Source organism: Curcuma longa, chromosome 10 (genome assembly GCF_044706935.1).
Source record: "Curcuma longa cultivar G26 ecotype Majalengka, Jawa Barat chromosome 10, ITB_CL_G26_1.1, whole genome shotgun sequence".
Lineage (NCBI taxonomy): Eukaryota > Viridiplantae > Streptophyta > Magnoliopsida > Zingiberales > Zingiberaceae > Curcuma > Curcuma longa.
Window position 1 is genome coordinate 11,611,673 of NC_133870.1, and position 21,005 is coordinate 11,632,677.

The following is a 21,005-nucleotide window of genomic DNA, read 5'->3' on the forward strand; positions in this document are numbered from 1 at the left end:
TGCCTAGCCTCTGATACCTGCAACCACAATGATCGTGAGAAGGAAGGCTAGGGGGTGCCCTGGCACGACCACTCCGATGCTTAAGTCAGCCAAGGAGAAGAAGAAGAAGAAGAGTGAGCAGAAGGAAGAGGAAAAGTGGCTTGGGTGTGGCTAAAGTGTGTGTACCTCCCTGATTGGAGAGGAGTGGTCTTTATATATGTGAAATAGGTGTCATGTCATATCTTAATTAAGGCAGCTGTCTCATCATTACTTACCATCTTGTCAGAAGGAATGGAATGATCAGAATGAAAGTCTCATCGTTGACATACGATTGTAGGATCATTTCGCATGTGGGTGTCAGGGCGGCAATCATAATTAAGGGGTATGGGACTGTCAGAAGAAATGATGGGAGTGATGGGGCAGAGCACCGTGAAGGCCATCCGACATGAACCCTAGCCGAATCCGAATGCGGGCGAAGGCGCCGAGTCAATTGAGAGCCTTCGGGTTCGTAAGAGGAATCATTTGATGAGAGGACTCAGATAAGGAGCCGATTCGATTAAGGATTCGGCTCGGGATGACACTTCGGATACCAAGGTGTCAGCCCCGAGTTCTTGATTCGAGTAGAGTTCGATGATGAGGGACTCCGCTCCCGGAGAAAGGGGTCGCGAATCGAGAACGGACTCGGGCTGACCCTTGAGTTGACCGCTACGGGCCTACTCGGGAGTCGAGCATGAATCGTTCTAGTCAGTCCGACTCCCGCTTCCTTCGACTAGACTAGCGGGGAGCCTTGTGTTATGGGTGTGAGGAGCAAGCCCCACGGGATCCAGTCCGGGTTTAAACTCAGTGGATGACTCGGTGCCCTGCCCGACTCCTGAGTAGGCCCGTAGCGATTAACTCAAGGGTCAGCCCGAGTCCGTTCTCGATTCGTGACCCCTTTCTCCGAGAGTCAAGTCCCTCTCATCATCGAACTCTACTCGAATCAAGAACTCAGGGTCGACACCTTGGTATCCGAAGTGTTGTCCCGAGCCGAATCCTTACCCGAATCGGCTCCTTATCCGAGTCCTCTCATCAAATGATTCCTCTTATGAACCCGAAGGCTCTCAATCGACTCGGCGCCTTCGTCCGCATTCGGATTCGGCTAGGGTTCATGCCAGATGGCCTTCACGGTGCTCTGCCCCATCACTCCCATCATTTCTTCTGACAGTCACATACCCCTTAATTATGATCACCGCCCTGACACCCACGTGCAAAATGACCCTACAATCGTATGTCAACGATGGGATTTTCATTCTGATCATTTTATATCTTTCTGACAAGATGGTAAGTAACGACGAGACAACTGCCTTAATTAAGATGGGATGTGACTTTCTCCTCTCACATATATAAAGACCACTCCTCTCCGTAATCAGGTACGCGCACACACGCGAGCACACACCCAAGCCACTTTTTCTCCTCTGCTCACTCTTCTTCTTCTCCCTTCTCCCTTGGCTGACTTAAGCATCGGAGTGGTTGCGCCAGGGCACCCCCTGGCCTTCCTTCTCATGATCGTTGTGGTTGCAGGTATCAGAGGCTAGGCGATCCTCCTTCGTCCGATCTTGCTTCACTCTGGTTTGGAGGTTCAGTCAGTGACACGTCCAGGAGTGGATCTCGACAGGAACATAGGTAATGAATTTTTTAGAAGCATAGGTATATGGTTGGTCAGTGGCGCCCGAATCAATCACCCATGTGCTTAAATTTGAAGCATTAGGATAACAAGAGGTAGAAGATATATTTGAAAAAAACCGCTTGGTTTAACATGCCGCTTGTTCTCCTAAACCCCATAGCAAGGATATGTGTGGCCGTGGGTTCTGCATCGGGAAACAAGTGAATAACTTTTTAAAACAGTTTTATGGAGATACAATTATAAACTGAATGGTTGTTTAGATGCATGATGCATGACGTTAGGAGGGAAAACATCATCTAATTTTCTGAGGCATGCTTATTAGGATAAAACTCGAGGAGCTTGTGAAAGAGTAACAAAGAAAAGCATGATATTTTGTAGACGAGTGATTATCTTGTGCCAATTTGCCCAATAAGCTATGCAGCAGCATTCATGAATCTTACCATTCAGAACTGACAAAAACTCAAAATCAATTTAACAAATACACTATCCACAATAGATGCCACTAGTGGTAAATCACTAGTGGCGATTAACATTACATACCTTATAAAACTCAGGGAGACCATGTAATCTATATATCACATCTACAAGTCGAATCTGCTTGGATATCTAAGGAAAAGAAAATTCAACATTAGCATAAAAAGTTGCAAGAGCCTCCTATGGATAAACAAGAATAAAAATAAAATAAAATAAGATCTTTTAAAAAGTACAGTGAGCATCAAACCACAAAAAATTGAAAACAGCAACTATTTATCCAAACGTTGGTATCCTAAATTTTGTCCACTTGAAAACAAATATTCAAGTGGTACTCATGGTCATCAAGCTGTGTAGCTTACAACTATTTGAAGTCATACCATTAACAGTTATATATCAGTTTCAAAGGCGTGACAACATAGAAATGAAAACACAGTGAAATCCCACAATGAGGTGTTGTCTCTCTATAGAGCTTATTTTTTTATGTTGCTTTCATGTCTTATCTTAGCCTATCTGCCACTACATTCTAAGATAACACAACCATTGCTGGCGCATCCTGTAACTTATACATGAACATGGAATTGGAAAAGGCTAACCAAATATATGTTGGCTACCATATGTGCATGACTTGAATAGGATCCACAATTAAGCTAGCCCACAACTTGAAAATTTATTGACCTTTAATGCAGATGTGTCTGGGACCTTATGTTGTTCTGATGCATTGATGAACATCAACAGTTCTATAGACCTGACATGACCTGACCTGGTCTATCAAACCCATAGATTGACAACTTGGCATAATTGCCTTGATATTCCAACTAATCTTAGTAGTATGCACTTTGGTTATACAATAGCTTGGCATGTATTTTAGCTCATCATGTAGGTAGCTCTGTAGTTTCAAGCTTCAGCATTCAATAACTTGAACACATTTGAGTCACAATTAACAAGGCAATTTGACTTTTGTAAATATTTTTTTGTCCCACCATTGATACTACTATCTGTTCATCTTGGTTGTGGGAGCCAAATGAGGATAATGGGAGTAGATATTTAGTGCCAATTTCAAAGAGAAACTGAAGATTACTTGATGAAAGTGAAAATTTATAATTGGAAGTTCGCTGAACTTTTTCAATCAATAATGAAGAATCAATTAGATAAAAAAAAGAGGATTGAGGCTCTATTTTAATGTCATTTTCTGTCCCTGATGTAACATCTTATATACCTCTGAAAGACCAGCACCCATAACTTCAAGCGCAAGGAAAGAGCGTGTTTGCTCATCATTGACAAAGACATCCCACTTATTGAAATCCATAAAGTACCTGTCACTCATAGGAAGATGAATTTATTACTAAAGGAAAAGAGAAAATAAAGGAAGCACTAAATTAAGTTTAGATTGTCCAGGAGGGCAAAGAAATTGTAGATTTAGCAATTTGCATGGTATCTAAATCCCTGTAGAGTGTAGGATATTCACTGACCTTCTCTGTGATTGGAACCTTTGACGAAGCATAGCCACAATAGAATCAATTTGATGTGCTTGAATAGGAACTGTTCTTCCCAAACTAATATGGAATTCTCTTCCTAAGAGAAATTGCTCTAGTTTTGCATTGTCTTTGCATAACTCGGCAATAGGGAAGTCACAATCAACAGCACAAAGTCCAGGAACTAATAATGCAATTTGTTTTATAAAAATGGCTAGCTGCATCCTAATTGGTGTTGGTATGAGAACTGCAAAACAAAATGCTCGTAACTAAAATAACCAAAAGTGTGAAGATTTCAAGAAAAATAAGTAATCATTAAAAATATTCAAGTTAAAGAAGCTTATCATATTATCCTCATCATTTCATATGCAGGCAGTTTCTAGATCATCTGACTAGCGAAGTGCCTATCTTAGATTAGGCTATTTGAAACTCCATTGTAGAAGGCTTATCACACATTGACAATATATCATTAATATATAGATGGTATTGGTGCAATCACTTGCACAATCCCTTTTCCTCTTTTTATTTTTTATCAACCATCTGCAATTATTTATTTTAACTAATCTTATCCTTGAATGTAGATACAAAATATTTTTCCTTATCCTTTCAGCTCAAATATTAGATAGCATATGGCAGTATAGACCAAAGCTTAACTTGCAAATACATGGCTTAACAGGGTAGCAGAGAAACAGACAACTTTGAACACTTCTCTAAATTGAGAAATAATTAAGCAGACAAAAGGTGGTTGATGCTACAAAACCTGGGATGTAAACATGAAGAGCATAATTTCCTTCAACATGAGGGAAGCTTCTGATGCGGCTTCCTCGAGTAGTTGATGAAAAATCTGAAAAAAGTGGTTTGCATCAGCAATAGCACAAAATCAATGAAAAGGCTATCCTAAAACCTGCTAGCACATAAAAAAAGGAAAAACTTGGCAATGATTTGTGACATTAGGAGGTGATTAGGATAGTTAATCTTGTTATCAAATAGGAAAAGGTGAAAAAAAAATTATAGTTTAACAGTGAGATGCATTGTATTAACACGATTGAAATACCTAGTCTTTATGCATTCTCTTATTCAAAATAAATAAAGGAAACAAATTTGTAGAAGGAATAAACCCTAAGGGAAGAGGCAGTTGGATTCAGTTCATACTTGAAACATGCGAGTCAGCATCAAAATACCAGAGGCAAACTTCATGCAAAGGGCACAAAATTAAGGCTTCTTTTTAGCAGAGAACATCAAATTAACAACATCGAAAAGCAAACCAGAGCCACCCTTCCCGTAGCCCAATAAAGTCGAATCCCTTAATCCCGTCTATTTCTGAATAAGAGCCTTACTTCCAGCATCGAAATCAAAATTGAAGCAAACATAAACTGAAGAAAATAATTTTCATACCAGGAACATCGGGTGTTTGAAGGAGGTCGAGTGGCGGCGGCGGCAAGGACACCGGCAGAGGATGCAGTTGTTGGCATGAGTTGATTTTAGCGCCATTTTTGCTGCTTATCGACTCGGCAACAGGTGAATCATCTGTGTCCGACCCTTCGGAGTCGGCGCCGTAGGTTTCCCTCAGCGCTTCCATTAGTCTCATTTGTCAAACTAGCAACAAATCACTTTCCATAAGTAAATCCCCAATAACATATTCCCCAATAACATATTAAAATAAGATTTCAAATTTTAATATTTTTATTATACCTATTCTTATTGTATTTTGATAATTATATTATAGTATAATGCAACGGTAGAACAAGTGGTCGGTGGAAAACTTCTGGTGAGTCTATGAGACTGACTGAGATTTATTATTTTTTTAATAATTATATTATAATTGGCTCATGTAATTTGTATTTTTAAAAAACAAATATAATAAAAAATTTTACAATAAAAATATTAAAATAATTAATTTAAATTTAAGGCTTTCTCCCTCGAATAAAAAAATTTATTTTCACTTAGGTCATATTCTTTCACTCTCAATAGCAAATAATAAAAATTCAGTTAACAAAAATTCAATTAAACTGAATAAATCAAATTTAAAAATTTAATTTAATTATTTCATAAATTTATTTTTTTAAAAAATAATTAATTCAATTTGATTTCCATTTTAAAATTTTTTATTCACTTAAATCAAATAAATTAAATTAATCAAAATAAATAATAATTTTTAAATAAGTAAATTTATAAATTTTTAATTAATTGATAAATCTTCTATAATATTTAAAAATTTTAATTATTTCTATTAATAAGATTAAAAATCAAATTAATTAATATTTTATCGATTCAATTTATTTGATTTTTATTTAAAAATTCAATCGGTTCATAATTTGATTCGATTCAATTTTGATTAATTCAATTCAATTTGATTTTAACCGAATACTCATTTTTATCCATGGAAGAATGATATAAATTAAATTTTTTTTTTGACAAATCACTTTATTTATGAAAACAAATAATCCAAACAATAGTCTTTCCTTATAAGGGGAACTAGCAGTTTTGATTGTGATATAGTTTGTAGAACATCCAGTCTTCCTTTTGACAATAATATTTTTATTAAGGAAATGGATACCACGGAGATCAATAATGCTTATAAATAATACTAAATGAGACTATGATATATCAGAACATCTAAAATAGGATATATCAAAACATTTAAAATAGATCAAATTTAGTAGAGTAGTAGATGGTGTCTCACGCATATACTTTTTTATAATATTAAAAATTAAACAAAATAAACAAAAAAATGAAAGAAAATAAAACAAACAAAAAAGAGAACATGTTAATTATATCAAAATTAGAAGGCACCAATAATGCTTTGCTTCCATGCAAGAACGATATTAGGCCAAAAATAGTGAATGCCACCTAGAGTTGCACCTTCCTGTCAAAGATCCAACTGAAGGGCATGGTAGGAGCTTGTTTGGCCTTAGCTTGTGCTCTTTCTTCGAGTCTTCTTATTTTGGAAGCCAAAGTACAGACAAAATCCTGGGCCTTATTCCCTTCACTAGAAAGACCAGTTAGATCAGCTATCTTCCACCTGTTAACAAGGAACTCGAGTATATCAGCATAGTCCTTGGCAGTGTATACACCCAACCGCTGAGCAACTGCTGAAAAGTGCTCAAAGAGGTTTTCATCTCGTCCGTCATACATTAAATGGGCAGGCATTGAGATCTTCTTCCTCATCATGTCTGCAAATCCAAGCACAGTGTCTTCAGGATCTATCTCAAACAGTTTGTCCACTATTTTAGTATATGCAATCTCATGGCGCTTTTCGTCAGATGCAATTATTCCACATATTTGAGCCAATTTGAGATCCCCATGTTGCTTGGCAAGCCTAGCAGTGTTTCCGTGGGAAATGAAAGTAGCTCTCTCTTGAAATGAAGTGTATATGAAGCCAAGGTATGGATTATTCTCAGTACCTGGATCCTGAAATCAAGTGAATGGAAAATTGATAATTAAAAGGAGTAAGTATCACAAGTAGAAATTACCATTCAATGTTTCCTATGCATGCTAGCTAATTTTCAATGTATAAAAAAATTCAATATTAACCTCTAAAACTAATTTCTGTTGATCTAAAATGAGTAAGCATCACAAGACTATTAAATAATGTTAGGAATACTCTAATCTGTAATACTAGTTAAGCAGGTAGTCAACTCAAACAGAGAAGATGAAACTTGGATAAAATTTCAAAGAAAAAGCTCCCAAATGGAAGGATCAGTTTGTAAGAATCAAAGAGACCTAGCAGAACTAAACACATGGTAGCATTCCTATGCAGCCTCAAATGTTGCAACAAAACAACTTCCAATACTATGTAAAAGGAGGTTAAACTTGAACCTAACCATAAACTATAATCAAGTAGCTAGATATTACCATTCCTGAGCCAATCAAATACTGAATCGTCTTCTCAATTTGCTTCATGTCCACTCTTCCAGAAAGATATAGGTACTTGTTCAGAAGGTCACCATGTCTATTTTCTTCAGCAGTCCAAGCCCTTGTCCAACTAGCCCAAGAAGTAGTGCTTGCACCTGTCTCATCTCGAACACCATCAAGGGTGTTCAACATTGTTTGATATGTAGGAAGGGCTTCCTCAGTGATCATGTCTCCAACCAAGCAAACCAGATAATCATCAGGAATCTCCTTTGAGCGTTCTCTCAGTTCCCTGACTTCATCATAAAATCCCTCAGAAGAAGGATCAGGCAGAAAATCTTGTGGCTGCCAACATTTTTCAACAGGCTTCAAATGCACCAAAATATTACTTTCTGCCCAACCCTCCAACGACTTAAAAATCTCAATCTTCTTGGGTGGCAATGAATGAGCAACTTGAACATGCAAATCACGAGGTGCAAAGGGTTTGTTTTGAGTCCCAACTCTGAAACCATATAGCAAGAGCAATAAGGAAAAAAAACTATAAAACATGTGAAGTTAGTACATCAACATTCATAACATACTTAGATGAGACATATCAAATAGTTTATTTTGGTAACCATCGTTCAGCAACATGTTAACCACAAGAATAAAATAGATAACTAAATCTATCATTGCACCAAAAGTTCATATATTACAATACCAACTTCACTAGGTGACAATAGCATTACTTGAAAGATTACCATGAGAAAGTAGAATGGATGAGGATGCATAATGACTGTACAAAAGGACTTTTTTTTTCTGAAGCAGCTAGAAAAAAAAAAAGACTATTTAAGTCGCAATTCCAATATAAGGAGGTTGCATAACAGTTGATACAAGAAAGATTTGATGTTTCTAGGAGTGCAGGAACAAGAACCAGTGCATGAATAACTGGTCCAGTAATGCATTTTAGTTGCAGCAAGAAATATACTAACATACTGATGGAAGTATGCAGATATTATGCAAACAATAAACCAACATCAAACTGCTATTCTCAACATATATAGACATCTGTGCAGCATTTCCATATATATACATGTAGGAAATTATGGATAATTACAGGAAAATGTGGGAATGAAACACTACATGGAACTTTTCAAGAATCTACCAATTTCAGATTACGCGATCAACTTAATGATGAAATTTTAAGCATCCCAGTTAAATGAACAAAGAAACCCGTACATGAGGCAAGAAATTAAAGGCCAAAACATTTTTTTTCAAAAAAAAAAAAAAAGGGTCAAAGCATGGGCATCCTAATCTAATAGTTACTAAGTCTAATACAAAGCTACTTTGCATCTTTAATTGCAGCAACAAATACAAAAGTTCATTTACTGATGGAAACGATGTTAAAAAACATGCTGACAATAAAACATCAAATTGCTAGGCTCAACACCATAGTCATTTGCTCAGTATCTCTATCATATATCTGTGTAGGAGATCATGGATGATTCCCATGATTCCCATGTCACGTGGGAACTTCAAATACTAGATGGAAGTTTTTAAGAATCTACCAGTTTCAGATTACAAGATCAACTAAACGCAAAGTTCTGAGCAACTCTGTTAGATGCACAAAGAAACAAGTACATGAAGCAAGAAGAAAATAAAATTCAAAATACGGAGTTCAAAATCTAATTGTGCAAAACACAGTTTATACATCCTAGTGGGTGAATATAGAAGATAATTCTTTCATTAAGCTTAATTGTCAGACCAGCCATGGACTTTAAATAAGTTACTAGCAGCAATAACTGCATCCATGCCCAATCTTAAAAATTCTTCGATCCATGGGTATTAGACGTGACAATTAAAAATTCTAAACAACTCTAAAGTTTGCAAGCTTAGTTTGGAAATTTACATAATTGCAAGCCCATAAAAACAGGGAAATGGAAATTTAATATGCTCGTAGCAGTCTTGAGCAATTGATAAGAAACTGCAAGTCTCGTAAGCATTCTCTAAACTGTAATTATATTCCAGTACACATGGTCAAACGTGGTCAAAACGCCAATGAAGGGGCACAAGGCAAGACAAAGAAACTCTACAGTTCTGAGCAATCAATAAGGAAAAAGATAGTCGAGGGATGATTTGGCATACAAGAACGAAAACTTTGGTATAAATATCAAAGATAGTCGATTTTCGAGAGAAAAAAAAAAAAGGCAAAGAGATATTCAATCTCAAATCAAACAGAACCCAAAAAGATATATTATCACCCAATACAAATCAAACAGATTAAGAAAACCGAGTGCATGATCGCAATCCACAATGAATTCCTCAGGAAAGAAAAAGGGGAACAACGAGTGAGAACTCGGAAAGGAAAACTAGCAAATAATAAAATAAATAAATTCTCAGCCACTTGTATCTATCCATAACAATTCATCAGAACCCAAGAAAAAATTCGAAAAGAAAGATCGAGAATCTGAAATTCTGTAAGACGGAAGCGAGCTCACTTGGTGGCGGCGGAGGATCCGTGTGCGGAGGCCATATAGACTCCGCGAGATCTGGAATTCCACCTGCCGTCACGGCGAGAGCAGAAGAGCAATTGGGTATGAAATGGCACTACAGACGCCATTGAAGACATCCTTCCTTCTCCGCTTTCTATCTCAACTTCCACTCTCGCTCGCTCCTCTTCCTCATGGAGAGGGCAAAAACGAGCGGTATCATAATATAGGATCCGACCAGACTTATTCAAATAATTCTTTTAAAATATTATATTTTAAAATATATTATTAGATTTATTATTAATTTAAATAAGATTATTAGATTTATTAATAATTATCTTTAAATATATTATTATATTTATTATATTGATTTGGTATTATTTTAGGATTATATATAGAGTTATTTTAGAATTATTTTAGTATTATTTGACTTGGTATACTATTACCTTTGATTTAAATAAAATAAATTAAATTAACAATATTAATAATGATAATAAATTGATAATATATTAAAAATATAAATATATATTTTTTATAATTTTTTAAAATTTAAAATAAATTTATATATTTTTAATAAAAACATTTATTTAAATAATTATTTTAATAAAATAATTCATTAAATTGATAAATTAATTTTATTTTTTAAAATTTAAAATAAATTTATATATATTTAAAAAATAATTCATTAAAATACTTATATTTAATAAAATTTAAATTAATAAATATAATTTATTAATTTTATTTCAATAAAAAAATTATTTTAATAAAATAATTTATTAAATTAATAAACATCATTTATTAATTTTATTTTTTAAATTTAACATAAATTTATATATTTCTTAATAAAATAATTATTTTAATAAATTAATTCAGTAAATTAATAAATATAATTAATTAATTTTATTTTTAAAATTTAAAATAAATTTATATATATTTTAAAAATTAATTCATTAAAAATATTTTAATACAATAATTTATAAAAATTTAATTTTAATAAAATAATTTATTAAAATAATTATTTTAATAAAATAATTTATTAAAATAATTATTTTAATAAATTAATTTATTAAATTAATAAACATCATTTATTAATTTATTTTTTAAAATTTAACATAAATTTATATATTTTTAATAAAATAATTCATTAAAATAATTATTTTAATAAAATAATTTATTAAATTAATAAATAAATTTCATTAAAAAATAATTTACTCTTTTATTTTAATACAATAACTTATTAAATTAATAAATATAATTCATTAATTTTATTTTAATAAAATAATTCATTAAAATAATTATTTTAATAAAATAATTTATTAAATTAATAAACATAATTTATTAGTTTTATTTTTTAAAATTTTAACATAAATTTATATATATATATATAAAATAATTTATTAAAATAATTATTGTAATTAAATGATTTATTAAATTAATAAATATAATTCATTAATTTTATTTTATTTTTAAATTTAAAATAAATTACCTAAATTTATAAAATTTTAAATTAAATTTTATTAAATTAATTAATGTGAATTTAATTAGATTTCAATATATTTCAATTAACTGAATTTTAAAATCGAAGAGTTATTTTGAAAAAAAATTTGTTAACCACCGAAATTGTAGAAAACTTTAGACTATCAAAATAATCAAATTTTTAAATTATAACTCATTTGCTGATATGCCGATGATATTATTTTAACTTGAAAATCGATCATAACTTGAATCAAACGAGATTATGGTTGATAACTTTAAACAGATAATCAAAGTTATCAATGATAATCCTTAACTAAATGCCCATTTGGTAATTATATTATAAGTGTCTCGTGTGATTCATATTTTAAAAAACAAACATAATTAAAAGTTATACAATAAAAAATATTAAAAAAATTAATTTATATTTAAGGCTTTCTTAATCCTTAATAATGAATAAAAAAATGTTTTTCACTCTGCAAGCCATTCCTTTCTGTCTTCCTTCTTTCACTCCCTCCGGCGGGTCATGTTGGAGAATGATGTAAATTAAAACCTTTTTTAACAAATCACTTTATTTATAAGAACAAGATAATCCAAACAATACAATCTTCCCTTCTCAAGGGGAACTCGTAGTTTTGATTGTGATATAGTTTGTAGAACATCCAGTCTTCCCATCGACAACAATATTTCTTATTAAGGGAATGGATACTGTGGGGATCAAGATATGCTATGCTTTGCTTCCATGCAAAAACCATATCAGGCCAAAAATAGTCAATGCCACCTAGAGTTGCACCTTCCTGTCAAAGATCCAACTGAAGGGCATGGTAGGAGCTTGTTTGGCCTTAGCTTGTGCTCTTTCTTCGAGTCTTCTTATTCTGGAAGCCAAAGTACAGATAAAATCCTGGGCCTTATTCCCTTCACTAGAAAGACCAGTTAGATCAGCTATCTTCCACCTATTAACAAGGAACTCGAGTATATCAGCATAGTCCTTGGCAGTGTATACACCCAACCGCTGAGCAACTGCTGAAAAGTGCTCAAAGAGGTTTTCATCTCGTCCGTCATACATTAAATGGGCAGGCATTGAGATCTTCTTCCTCATCATGTCTGCAAATCCAAGCACAGTGTCTTCAGGATCTATCTCAAACAGTTTCTCCACTATTTTAGTATATGCAGTCTCATGGCGCTTTTCGTCAGATGCAATTATTCCACATATTTGAGCCAATTTGAGATCCCCATGTTGCTTGGCAAGCCTAGCAGTGTTTCCATGGGAAATGAAAGTAGCTCTCTCTTGAAAGGAAGTGTATATGAAGCCAAGGTATGGATTATTCTCAGTACCTGGATCCTGAAATCAAATGAATGGAAAATTGATAATTAAAAGGAGTAAGTATCACAAGTAGAAATTACCATTCAATGTTTCCTGTGCGTGCTAGCTAATTTTCAATGTATAAAATAATTCAATATTAACCTCTAAAACTAATTTCTGTTGATCTAAAATGAGTAAGCATCACAAGACTATTAAATAATGTTAGGAATACTCTAATCTGTAACACTAGTGAAGCAGTTAGTCAACTCAAACAGAAGATGAAACTGGGATAAAATTTCAAAGAAAAAGCTCCCAAATGGAAGGATCAGTTTGTAAGAATCAAAGAGACATAGCAGAACTAAACACATGGTAGCATTCCTATGCAGCCTCAAATGTTGCAGCAAAACATCTTCCAATACTATGTAAAAGGAAGTTAAACTTGAACCTAACCATCAACTATAATCAAGTAGATATTACCATTCCTGAGCCAATCAAATACTGAATCGTCTTCTCAATTTGCTTCATGTCCACTCTTCCAGAAAGATATAGGTACTTGTTCAGAAGGTCACCATGTCTATTTTCTTCAGCAGTCCAAGCCCTTGTCCAACTAGCCCAAGAAGTAGTGCTTGCACCTGTCTCATCTCGAACACCATCAAGGGTGTTCAGCATTGTTTGATATGTAGGAAGGGCTTCCTCAGTGATCATGTCTCCAACCAAGCAAACCAGATAATCATCAGGAATCTCCTTTGAGCGTTCTCTCAGTTCCCTGACTTCATCATAAAATCCCTCAGAAGAAGGATCAGGCAGAAAATCTTGTGGCTGCCAACATTTTTCAACAGGCTTCAAATGCACCAAAATATTACTTTCTGCCCAACCCTCCAACGACTTAAAAATCTCAATCTTTTTGGGTGGCAATGAATGAGCAACTTGAACATTCAAATCATGAGGTGCGAAGGGTTTGTTTTGAGTCCCAACTCTGAAACCATATAGCAAGAGCAATAAGGAAAAAAAAAAGCTATAAAACATGTGAAGTTAGTACATCAACATTCATAACATACTTAGATGAGACATATCAAATAGTTTATTTTGGTAACCATCGGTGTGCGTTAAGCAACATGTTAACCACAAGAATAAAATAGATAACTAAATCTATCATTGCACCAAAAGTTCATATATTTCAATACCAACTTCACTAGGTGACAATAGCATTACTTGAAAGATTACCATGAGAAAGTAGAATGGATGAGGATGCATAATTACTGTACAAAAGGACTTTTTTTTCTGATGCATCCAGAAAAAAAACACTATTTAAGTCGCAATTCCAATATAAGGAGGTTGCATAACAGTTGACACAAGAAAGATTTGATGTTTCTAGGGGTGCAGGAACAAGAACCAGTGCATGAATAACTGGCCCAGTAATGCATTTTAGTTGCAGCAAGAAATATCTATTCACATACTGATGGAAGTATGCAGATATTATGCAAACAATAAACCAACATCAAAGTGCTATTCTCGACATACATAGACATCCGTGCAGCATTTCCATCATATATACATGTAGGAAATTATGGATAATTCACAGGAAAACGTGGGAACTTGAAACACTACATGGAACTTTTCAAGAAACTACCAATTTCAGATTACGTGATCAACTTAATAGTTACTAAGAAACCCATACATCTAAAGGCCAAAACAATAAAAAACAAAGCTATCAATAGTTACTAAGTCTAATACAAAGCTACTTTGCATCTTTAATTACAGCAACAAATACAAAAGTTCATTTACTGATGGAAACCATGTTAAAAAGCACGCTGACAATAAAACATCAAATTGATAGGCTCAGCACCATAGTCATTTGCTCAGTATGTCTATTATATATGTGTAGGAGATCATGGATGATTCCCATGTCACGTGGGAACTTCAAATACTAGATGGAAGTTTTTAAGAATCTACCAGTTTCAGAGTACAAGATCAACTAAACGCAAAGTTCTGAGCAACTCTGTTAGATGCACAAAGAAACAAGTACATGAATCAAGAACAAAATAAAATTCAAAATATGGAGTTCAAAATCTAATTGTGCAAAACACAGTTTATATATCCTAGTGGGTGAATATAGAAGATAATTCTTTCATTAAGCTTAATTGTCAGACCATCCATGGACTTTAAATAAGTTACTGCAGCAATAACTGCATCCATGCCCAATCTTAAAAATTCTTCGATCCATGGGTATTAGACGTGACAATTAAAAATTCTAAACAACTATGAAAGTTTGCAAACTTAGTTTGAAAAATTTACATAATTGCAAGCTCATAAAAACAGGGAAACGGACAAGAAACTGCAAGTCTCGTAAACATTCTCCAAACTGTAATTCCAGTACACATGGTCAAACGTGGTCAAAACGCCAATGAAGGGGCCCAAGGCAAGACAAAGAACTCTACAGTTCTCAGAAATCAATAAGGAAAAAGATAGTCGAGGGATGATTTGGCATACAAGAACGAAAACTTTGGCATAAATATCAAAGATAGTCGATTTTCGGGGGCGGAAAAGGCAAAGAGATATTCGATCTCAAATCAAACAGAAACCATAGAGATATATTATCACCCAATACAAATCAAACAGATTAGGAAAACCGAGTGCATGATCGCAATCCACAATGAATTCCGAAAACTAGCAAATAATAAAATAAATAAATCTCGGCCACTTGTATCTATCCATAACAATTCACCACAACCCAAAAGGAAATTCGAAAAGAAAGATCGAGAATCCCAAGGTAACCAAGCATTTCAGAGACAAACCGCGCGTAAGACGGAAGCGAGCTCACTTGGTGGCGGCGGAGGATCCATGTGCGGAGGCCATATAAACTCCGCAAGATCTGGAATTCCACCTGCCGTCACGGCGAGAGCAGAAGGGCACTTGGGTATGAAATGCCACTAGAGAAGACATTATTCTTCCTCCTCCGCTTTCTCTCTCAACTTCCACTCTCGCTCGCTCGCTCTTCCTCCTCTCCAGTAAAGAGGCCGAAGCGGTATTTAATAATAACCAGGCGAGCAAATCGATGCTAAATCACAATTCCAGCCGTCGAAATATGTTCCACGGGTCGAATTGAACAACCGACACAGAAAGAGGGGCAAATTGCAACTTTACTTGGTCGGCAGAGTTTTCCCATTTAACCTACTTAATTTTTATAAATTCTCTTCGCCCTCAATTTTCAAGCATGTACTAATTACCCCCTACAATTAACATTATTAGGTAATTCTGTTATCAAATTTCAAGGTTGTAAAATAATATATGTACATGAATATTCATAAATACCCAATATCCCATAAACTTCCTCGTTACTCCATCTCTCAATTTATGTGAATGCATGTGAAATTAAGACACGTGAATGGATATTAAAAAGCATGAGAATTTCAAGATAGTTATATATGTACCTATAAATAGCCATGTATGTATTCTTTTGATGAGAGTGAAAAGAAAGATCAATAAGATTTCCTTTTCATTTATGGAATTGCTTGTATAATTTCTTAACAAGGAATAACTTATTTTTGATTTTCTAGCTATCTATTCTTTAATTTATATATTCCTATAATATTCGTCAAAGTTTTAAAATAAATAACTTAGATATTTTTGATTCATTCATAATCAATGTTAAAGTTGGAGTAGAGTAAACTATTTCTATTGATTTACTCATTAATTAAGAGGAGAAGGGGATTGTCAAACTACTAACAACCTCATTTATTATCCTTTACTACAAACATATATCTTGAATATAATTTCACAATCCAATCCAAGAAACCAAAATGATACTATGAATAAAATCACAAAACAAGACAAAAATATATCACCAAACTAATTAACTGAACTACTAGCTAGTTAGAACAAATTCACCAGCTAAGCTTTGCTAAATAATGGGAGCTAGACAACTCCGATCGAGTTAATCCTAGCTAAAAGGTAGATCCTAATTAGTAATTATCTTTAATTATATATGACTGTTTATAGCATATCGTGGATGTCACTTGGATTGACCTGCCGCGTGGACGGTCCAGATTTGACTTGCATTTTACGTTCTTCCAGTTGCCACCCTCCCCACCTTATATATAAATGGAGGGTTAGCACTGTTACATTGAACTTCCCCTCCTCCTCCTCCATCCTCATTCCTTAACAATATAATGGCTCTCTTCTCGCTCCTCTTCATCTTCATCCTCATCCAACATTGCGAAGCGGAAGGCCCTGACCCGGTCGTGGTCAGGGCCGACGGTCTGTGCGCTACGGTCATCGACCCTCAGGGCTACAAATGCCAAGAATTTGAGGTTAAAACGGAAGACGGATACATATTGACCATGCACAGAATTCCACAAGGAAGAGGAAGAGCTAATCGTCCGGGAAGGCAACCTGTGCTATTGCAACATGGAGTCCTCATGGTGAGTTTGTTTCTCTTATTATTCGGGTGATCAAATTGATTGATTAATTACGGTAATTATTCATAGGTAAATTTCATTAATTAATTTGTGGTTTAATTAAAAGCCTAAATTTAGTTCTACTTCTATATTTATTCGATATATGTAATCACAAGACATATATTTAGAATAATAAATTCCTTTGGCGTGTATATATATAAGGCAGTAACAATTGAATATCAAATTCCAAGGCTGTGAGGAATCCACCAAATTGTGAGTTAACTAATTGACTATGGTGATCATGAAATATTATTTAATATACTCAATTTTTGATTTTGATAAATTTGTTTCCTTTTTTTTCTTTTATTTTATTTTATTGTGTTTCACTAATTAATCTCCTGCCTCGAAACACTGCCTAAAAGAAAATAAAAGAAAAAAGTCTTTTATATATTGTTGTTTTTCTCCTCTTTGCATGCACGTAGTCCTCGGTACTGACAACGCCGCAATCTACTGCAAAGCTGTGTCCTCAGAGCTTCTCAAACACTATATATATAATAAAAGATGATGAAAAGTTCGAATAATGATAAATAATTTAATTTAAGATGAAAATTTTAAGTGCTAGTAATGTGGTCGATTGGATTGCAGGATGGCATGACTTGGCTACTGAACTCACCTGAAAAATCACTGGCGTTCATCTTAGCAGATGCTGAATTCGACGTCTGGATTTCCAACGTCAGAGGCACTCAGTGGAGCCGTCGCCATGTCTCTCTTGATCCTTCTTCACCAGTAATATAATTAATTAATTAAGAACCAATTTCCTCTCTTAATTAATTCTCAGATTAACTATATATATTATATATTATATGCTTAATTAATTAGTATTGAGTTTAACGAACTTATAGGCTTATTGGTCCTGGTCCTGGGATGAGCTGTCCATCTACGACTTGCCTACCACTGTTGATTTTGTGTTCAACCAAACCGGACAAAAGCTGCACTATGTTGGTCATTCCATGGTATTCTTTAATTAAGTACTAATTATTAATATTTTCTTTCAAACAAAAACAATTAAGCAAACAACCAAACAAACAAAAAATATGTGAATTTAACTTGTTATGATTATTGCAGGGGACTACAATTGCTCTAGCAGCATTATCTGAGAGGAGACTAGTAGACAAGCTTAAGTCAGCAGCTCTTCTGGCTCCAGTCGCCTATTTATCTCACATGACCACTGCTTTAGGAATAATTGCAGCCAAGTCATTTACTGGAGAAGTAGTACGTACGTACGTATGTTAATTTGCTAGCTGCTTTCATTTCTAACATGCATTTTGTTGATCTTGCAGATATTAAGATGGGTTGGACTCGCAGAATTTGATCCTAAAGGGTAAGAATAATAATAATGCATGCATGCATGTTTTGCTAGCTAGTGCAACTGTCTCTATATATATATTCGCATGATAGGTTGGTAGCAAAGGGTTTCTTGAACTCAATCTGTCATGCGCCTGGAGTCGATTGCTACGACTTGATGACGGCGTTCACAGGTATAATGAATTCCACATAAACAGGATCAGTCGATCCTAATGTTTCTGTTTATCTGCGATTAATATTAATCTGCAGTTGAAAAATTAAACAAAACAATTAGGGACAAATTGTTGCCTCAATTCTTCAAGTATCGATTACTTCTTGCAATTCGAGCCCCAGCCTACATCTGTGAAGACACTGGTCCAGTTTGCACAGAGTAAGTTTGAGTGGATCGAATTAATGAATTAATGAATGTTTTAATTATTTATTTCTCGGAAGATCATAATTAATTAATAAACGAGCATGCAGTTTATAGAGATGGAGTGATAGCAAGGTACCAGTATGGTTGGAGACGAGGTTCGACGACGACGACGACGGCGTATAATATTTCCAACGTCCCGCAGGATTTCCCGTTGTTGCTCAGCTACGGGGGTCGAGATGCCTTGACGGCCGAGAAGGATGTGCAGCAGCTGCTGAATGATCTCAGGGGCCACGAGGAAGACAAGCTCAGCTTGCAGCTGGTTAAGGAGTATGCCCATATCGACTTCGTGATGGCAGTCGACGCCAAGAGCGTGGTCTACGATGGAATGATAGAATTCTTCAGGAGGCAAAGTTAAGTTAAATTGATCATATTGTCGTCGTCGCGTGTTGTCGTATACCCATATCGACTTCATAATGGGAGTCAACGCCGAGAGCGTTGCCTAGCTAGCTCGTCGTGTTGTCCTTATTTTTTAAAATATCTTTTTTTTTCTTATAATAAAAATAATAAAATTATTTTAAAACTACTTTAGAGGATTCTGACTGCTGATTTAGAGATCACGGGCATTCAGAGCAACAAGCTCCCTCTGGAACTCTAGCTATCAGCCACAAAATCAAAATCACAGTTAGATCCAAGTAGCCACGACTGACCGCTAAGTCGCAATCTGACTGTGATTTCATGACCGATCTCATCCTGACTGCGATTTCACAGCCGGTCAGGACCACCTGAACCATGCTGCAATTTCCCGGTTTCGGGTTATATATATATGATAAATAGCCACAGTATGAATATTAATAGAGCTACAAGTGTAGCAAATATAATACCACCTTAGTGTTGGAAGATTACTTCTAATTAGTAATGTTTAATAAAAGTTCCCAGAACAACTCAATGAGCACTGATCTACATATCATTCCAATTCCTTCTCTCTACTCCGGAGTCAACTTCTACAAGTTGCGTCATCAAAGGGATTTGGAAGCTTCCCTGATTGTCCTTCTCCCTCAAATCTACCCACGCTCCATTCGCATGTTGCCCATGCATTGTCTCAACGCTAGGATCATCACTAAATGATTTCCTCCAATTTTCTTCGATCTTTAGAGCTGCTTCCCACCACCCCCCCCCCCCCCCCCCCCCCCCCCTTCCGTCTTACAGCCACCCCTCCCACCTCTTTCTCTCTCCCTTTCAAATGACATTTATATTCTTTTTTTATTTTTATTTTTTAATTTTCATTAAGTTTTATTTTTTAAATTAATTTTATTTAAAAATAGCTCTTGTATATTTTTAATTTTATTTAATTTTATTTTTTAATTAATTTAATTTATTATTAGTAATGAGAGATTTTGACATGTGTCAAGAGTTGGAAGGAGGGTAATTTAAAGGGATGAGAGATTTTGACATATATCAAGGGTTGGAAGGGGGTAATTTAAAGGGAGGGAGTATTTTGACAGGTGTTAATGGTTGAAGAATGGATAATTTAAAGAGGGTGAGAAATTTTGACATGTGTTATGTGTAAGGGTTGGAAGGAGGGATGATTTAAAGGGAAAGAAAGTTCTGACATGTGTCAAGAGTTGGATGTGGGTAATTTAAGTATCGAATTAGAAAGGTAATTTAAAAAAGGGAGAGATTCTGACATATATTAAAAATTATATAAAATAAAAAAATAATAAACAAAATTGATTAAAGAAATAAAACTAAATAAAATTTAAATAAAATTTAAAAAATAATAAACAAAATTAATTTAAAATCAAAATTAAATAAAATTAATATATATATATATTAATGAAAAAATAATAAAAAAAATTAATTTAAAAATAAAACTAAATAAAAATTAATTTATATATATATATATATATATATATATATATATATATATATAAGTAACATAAAATAAAAAAACAAAGAAAAAAAAGGATAAAAATGTTATTTGAATGGGAGAGAGAGAAGAGCGGAGGGGGGTGCGGTGTCAAGGGAGTGGGAAAAGCAATTTACATCTATATTGTACTGCTAATGCTCCGTCGAAAGAAACCCACTAGCAAGAATGACCGTTAATTTAAATTAAACCCATCCATATGATATGGCCAGTCAAACAATTTAGATAAATTAAATTAAAATTTTATTATTTTATTTTAAAATGAATTCAAATAGATGAA

At 34.2% G+C, this 21,005-nt stretch overlaps 4 protein-coding genes across 4 annotated transcripts; 1 reads left to right on the forward strand and 3 right to left on the reverse strand.

The window, feature by feature from the left end:
- Positions 1–1,759: 1,759 nt before the first annotated feature.
- LOC141836726 (uncharacterized) lies at positions 1,760–5,167 on the reverse strand. Its single transcript, XM_074724239.1, has 6 exons — positions 4,984–5,167; positions 4,349–4,432; positions 3,586–3,835; positions 3,333–3,429; positions 2,183–2,248; positions 1,760–1,826 (listed from the first exon to the last, which is right to left on the reverse strand). The coding sequence occupies exons 1-6, from the start codon at positions 5,165–5,167 to the stop codon at positions 1,770–1,772; spliced, it is 738 nt and encodes a 245-aa protein (XP_074580340.1). The 3' UTR covers positions 1,760–1,769.
- A 1,271-nt stretch (positions 5,168–6,438) lies between these two features.
- On the reverse strand, positions 6,439–10,039 carry LOC141835942 (stearoyl-[acyl-carrier-protein] 9-desaturase, chloroplastic-like). Its single transcript, XM_074723348.1, has 3 exons — positions 9,918–10,039; positions 7,444–7,942; positions 6,439–6,999 (listed from the first exon to the last, which is right to left on the reverse strand). The coding sequence occupies exons 1-3, from the start codon at positions 10,037–10,039 to the stop codon at positions 6,439–6,441; spliced, it is 1,182 nt and encodes a 393-aa protein (XP_074579449.1).
- A 2,123-nt stretch (positions 10,040–12,162) lies between these two features.
- Positions 12,163–15,627, reverse strand: LOC141835945 (stearoyl-[acyl-carrier-protein] 9-desaturase, chloroplastic-like). Its single transcript, XM_074723350.1, has 3 exons — positions 15,506–15,627; positions 13,162–13,660; positions 12,163–12,723 (listed from the first exon to the last, which is right to left on the reverse strand). Exons 1-3 carry the CDS (start codon positions 15,625–15,627, stop codon positions 12,163–12,165), a joined length of 1,182 nt encoding a protein of 393 aa, XP_074579451.1.
- A 1,226-nt stretch (positions 15,628–16,853) lies between these two features.
- Positions 16,854–19,216, forward strand: LOC141835638 (triacylglycerol lipase 2-like). Its single transcript, XM_074723014.1, has 8 exons — positions 16,854–17,105; positions 17,727–17,867; positions 17,984–18,094; positions 18,207–18,350; positions 18,422–18,462; positions 18,540–18,619; positions 18,721–18,816; positions 18,909–19,216. Exons 1-8 carry the CDS (start codon positions 16,854–16,856, stop codon positions 19,214–19,216), a joined length of 1,173 nt encoding a protein of 390 aa, XP_074579115.1.
- Positions 19,217–21,005: the final 1,789 nt, after the last annotated feature.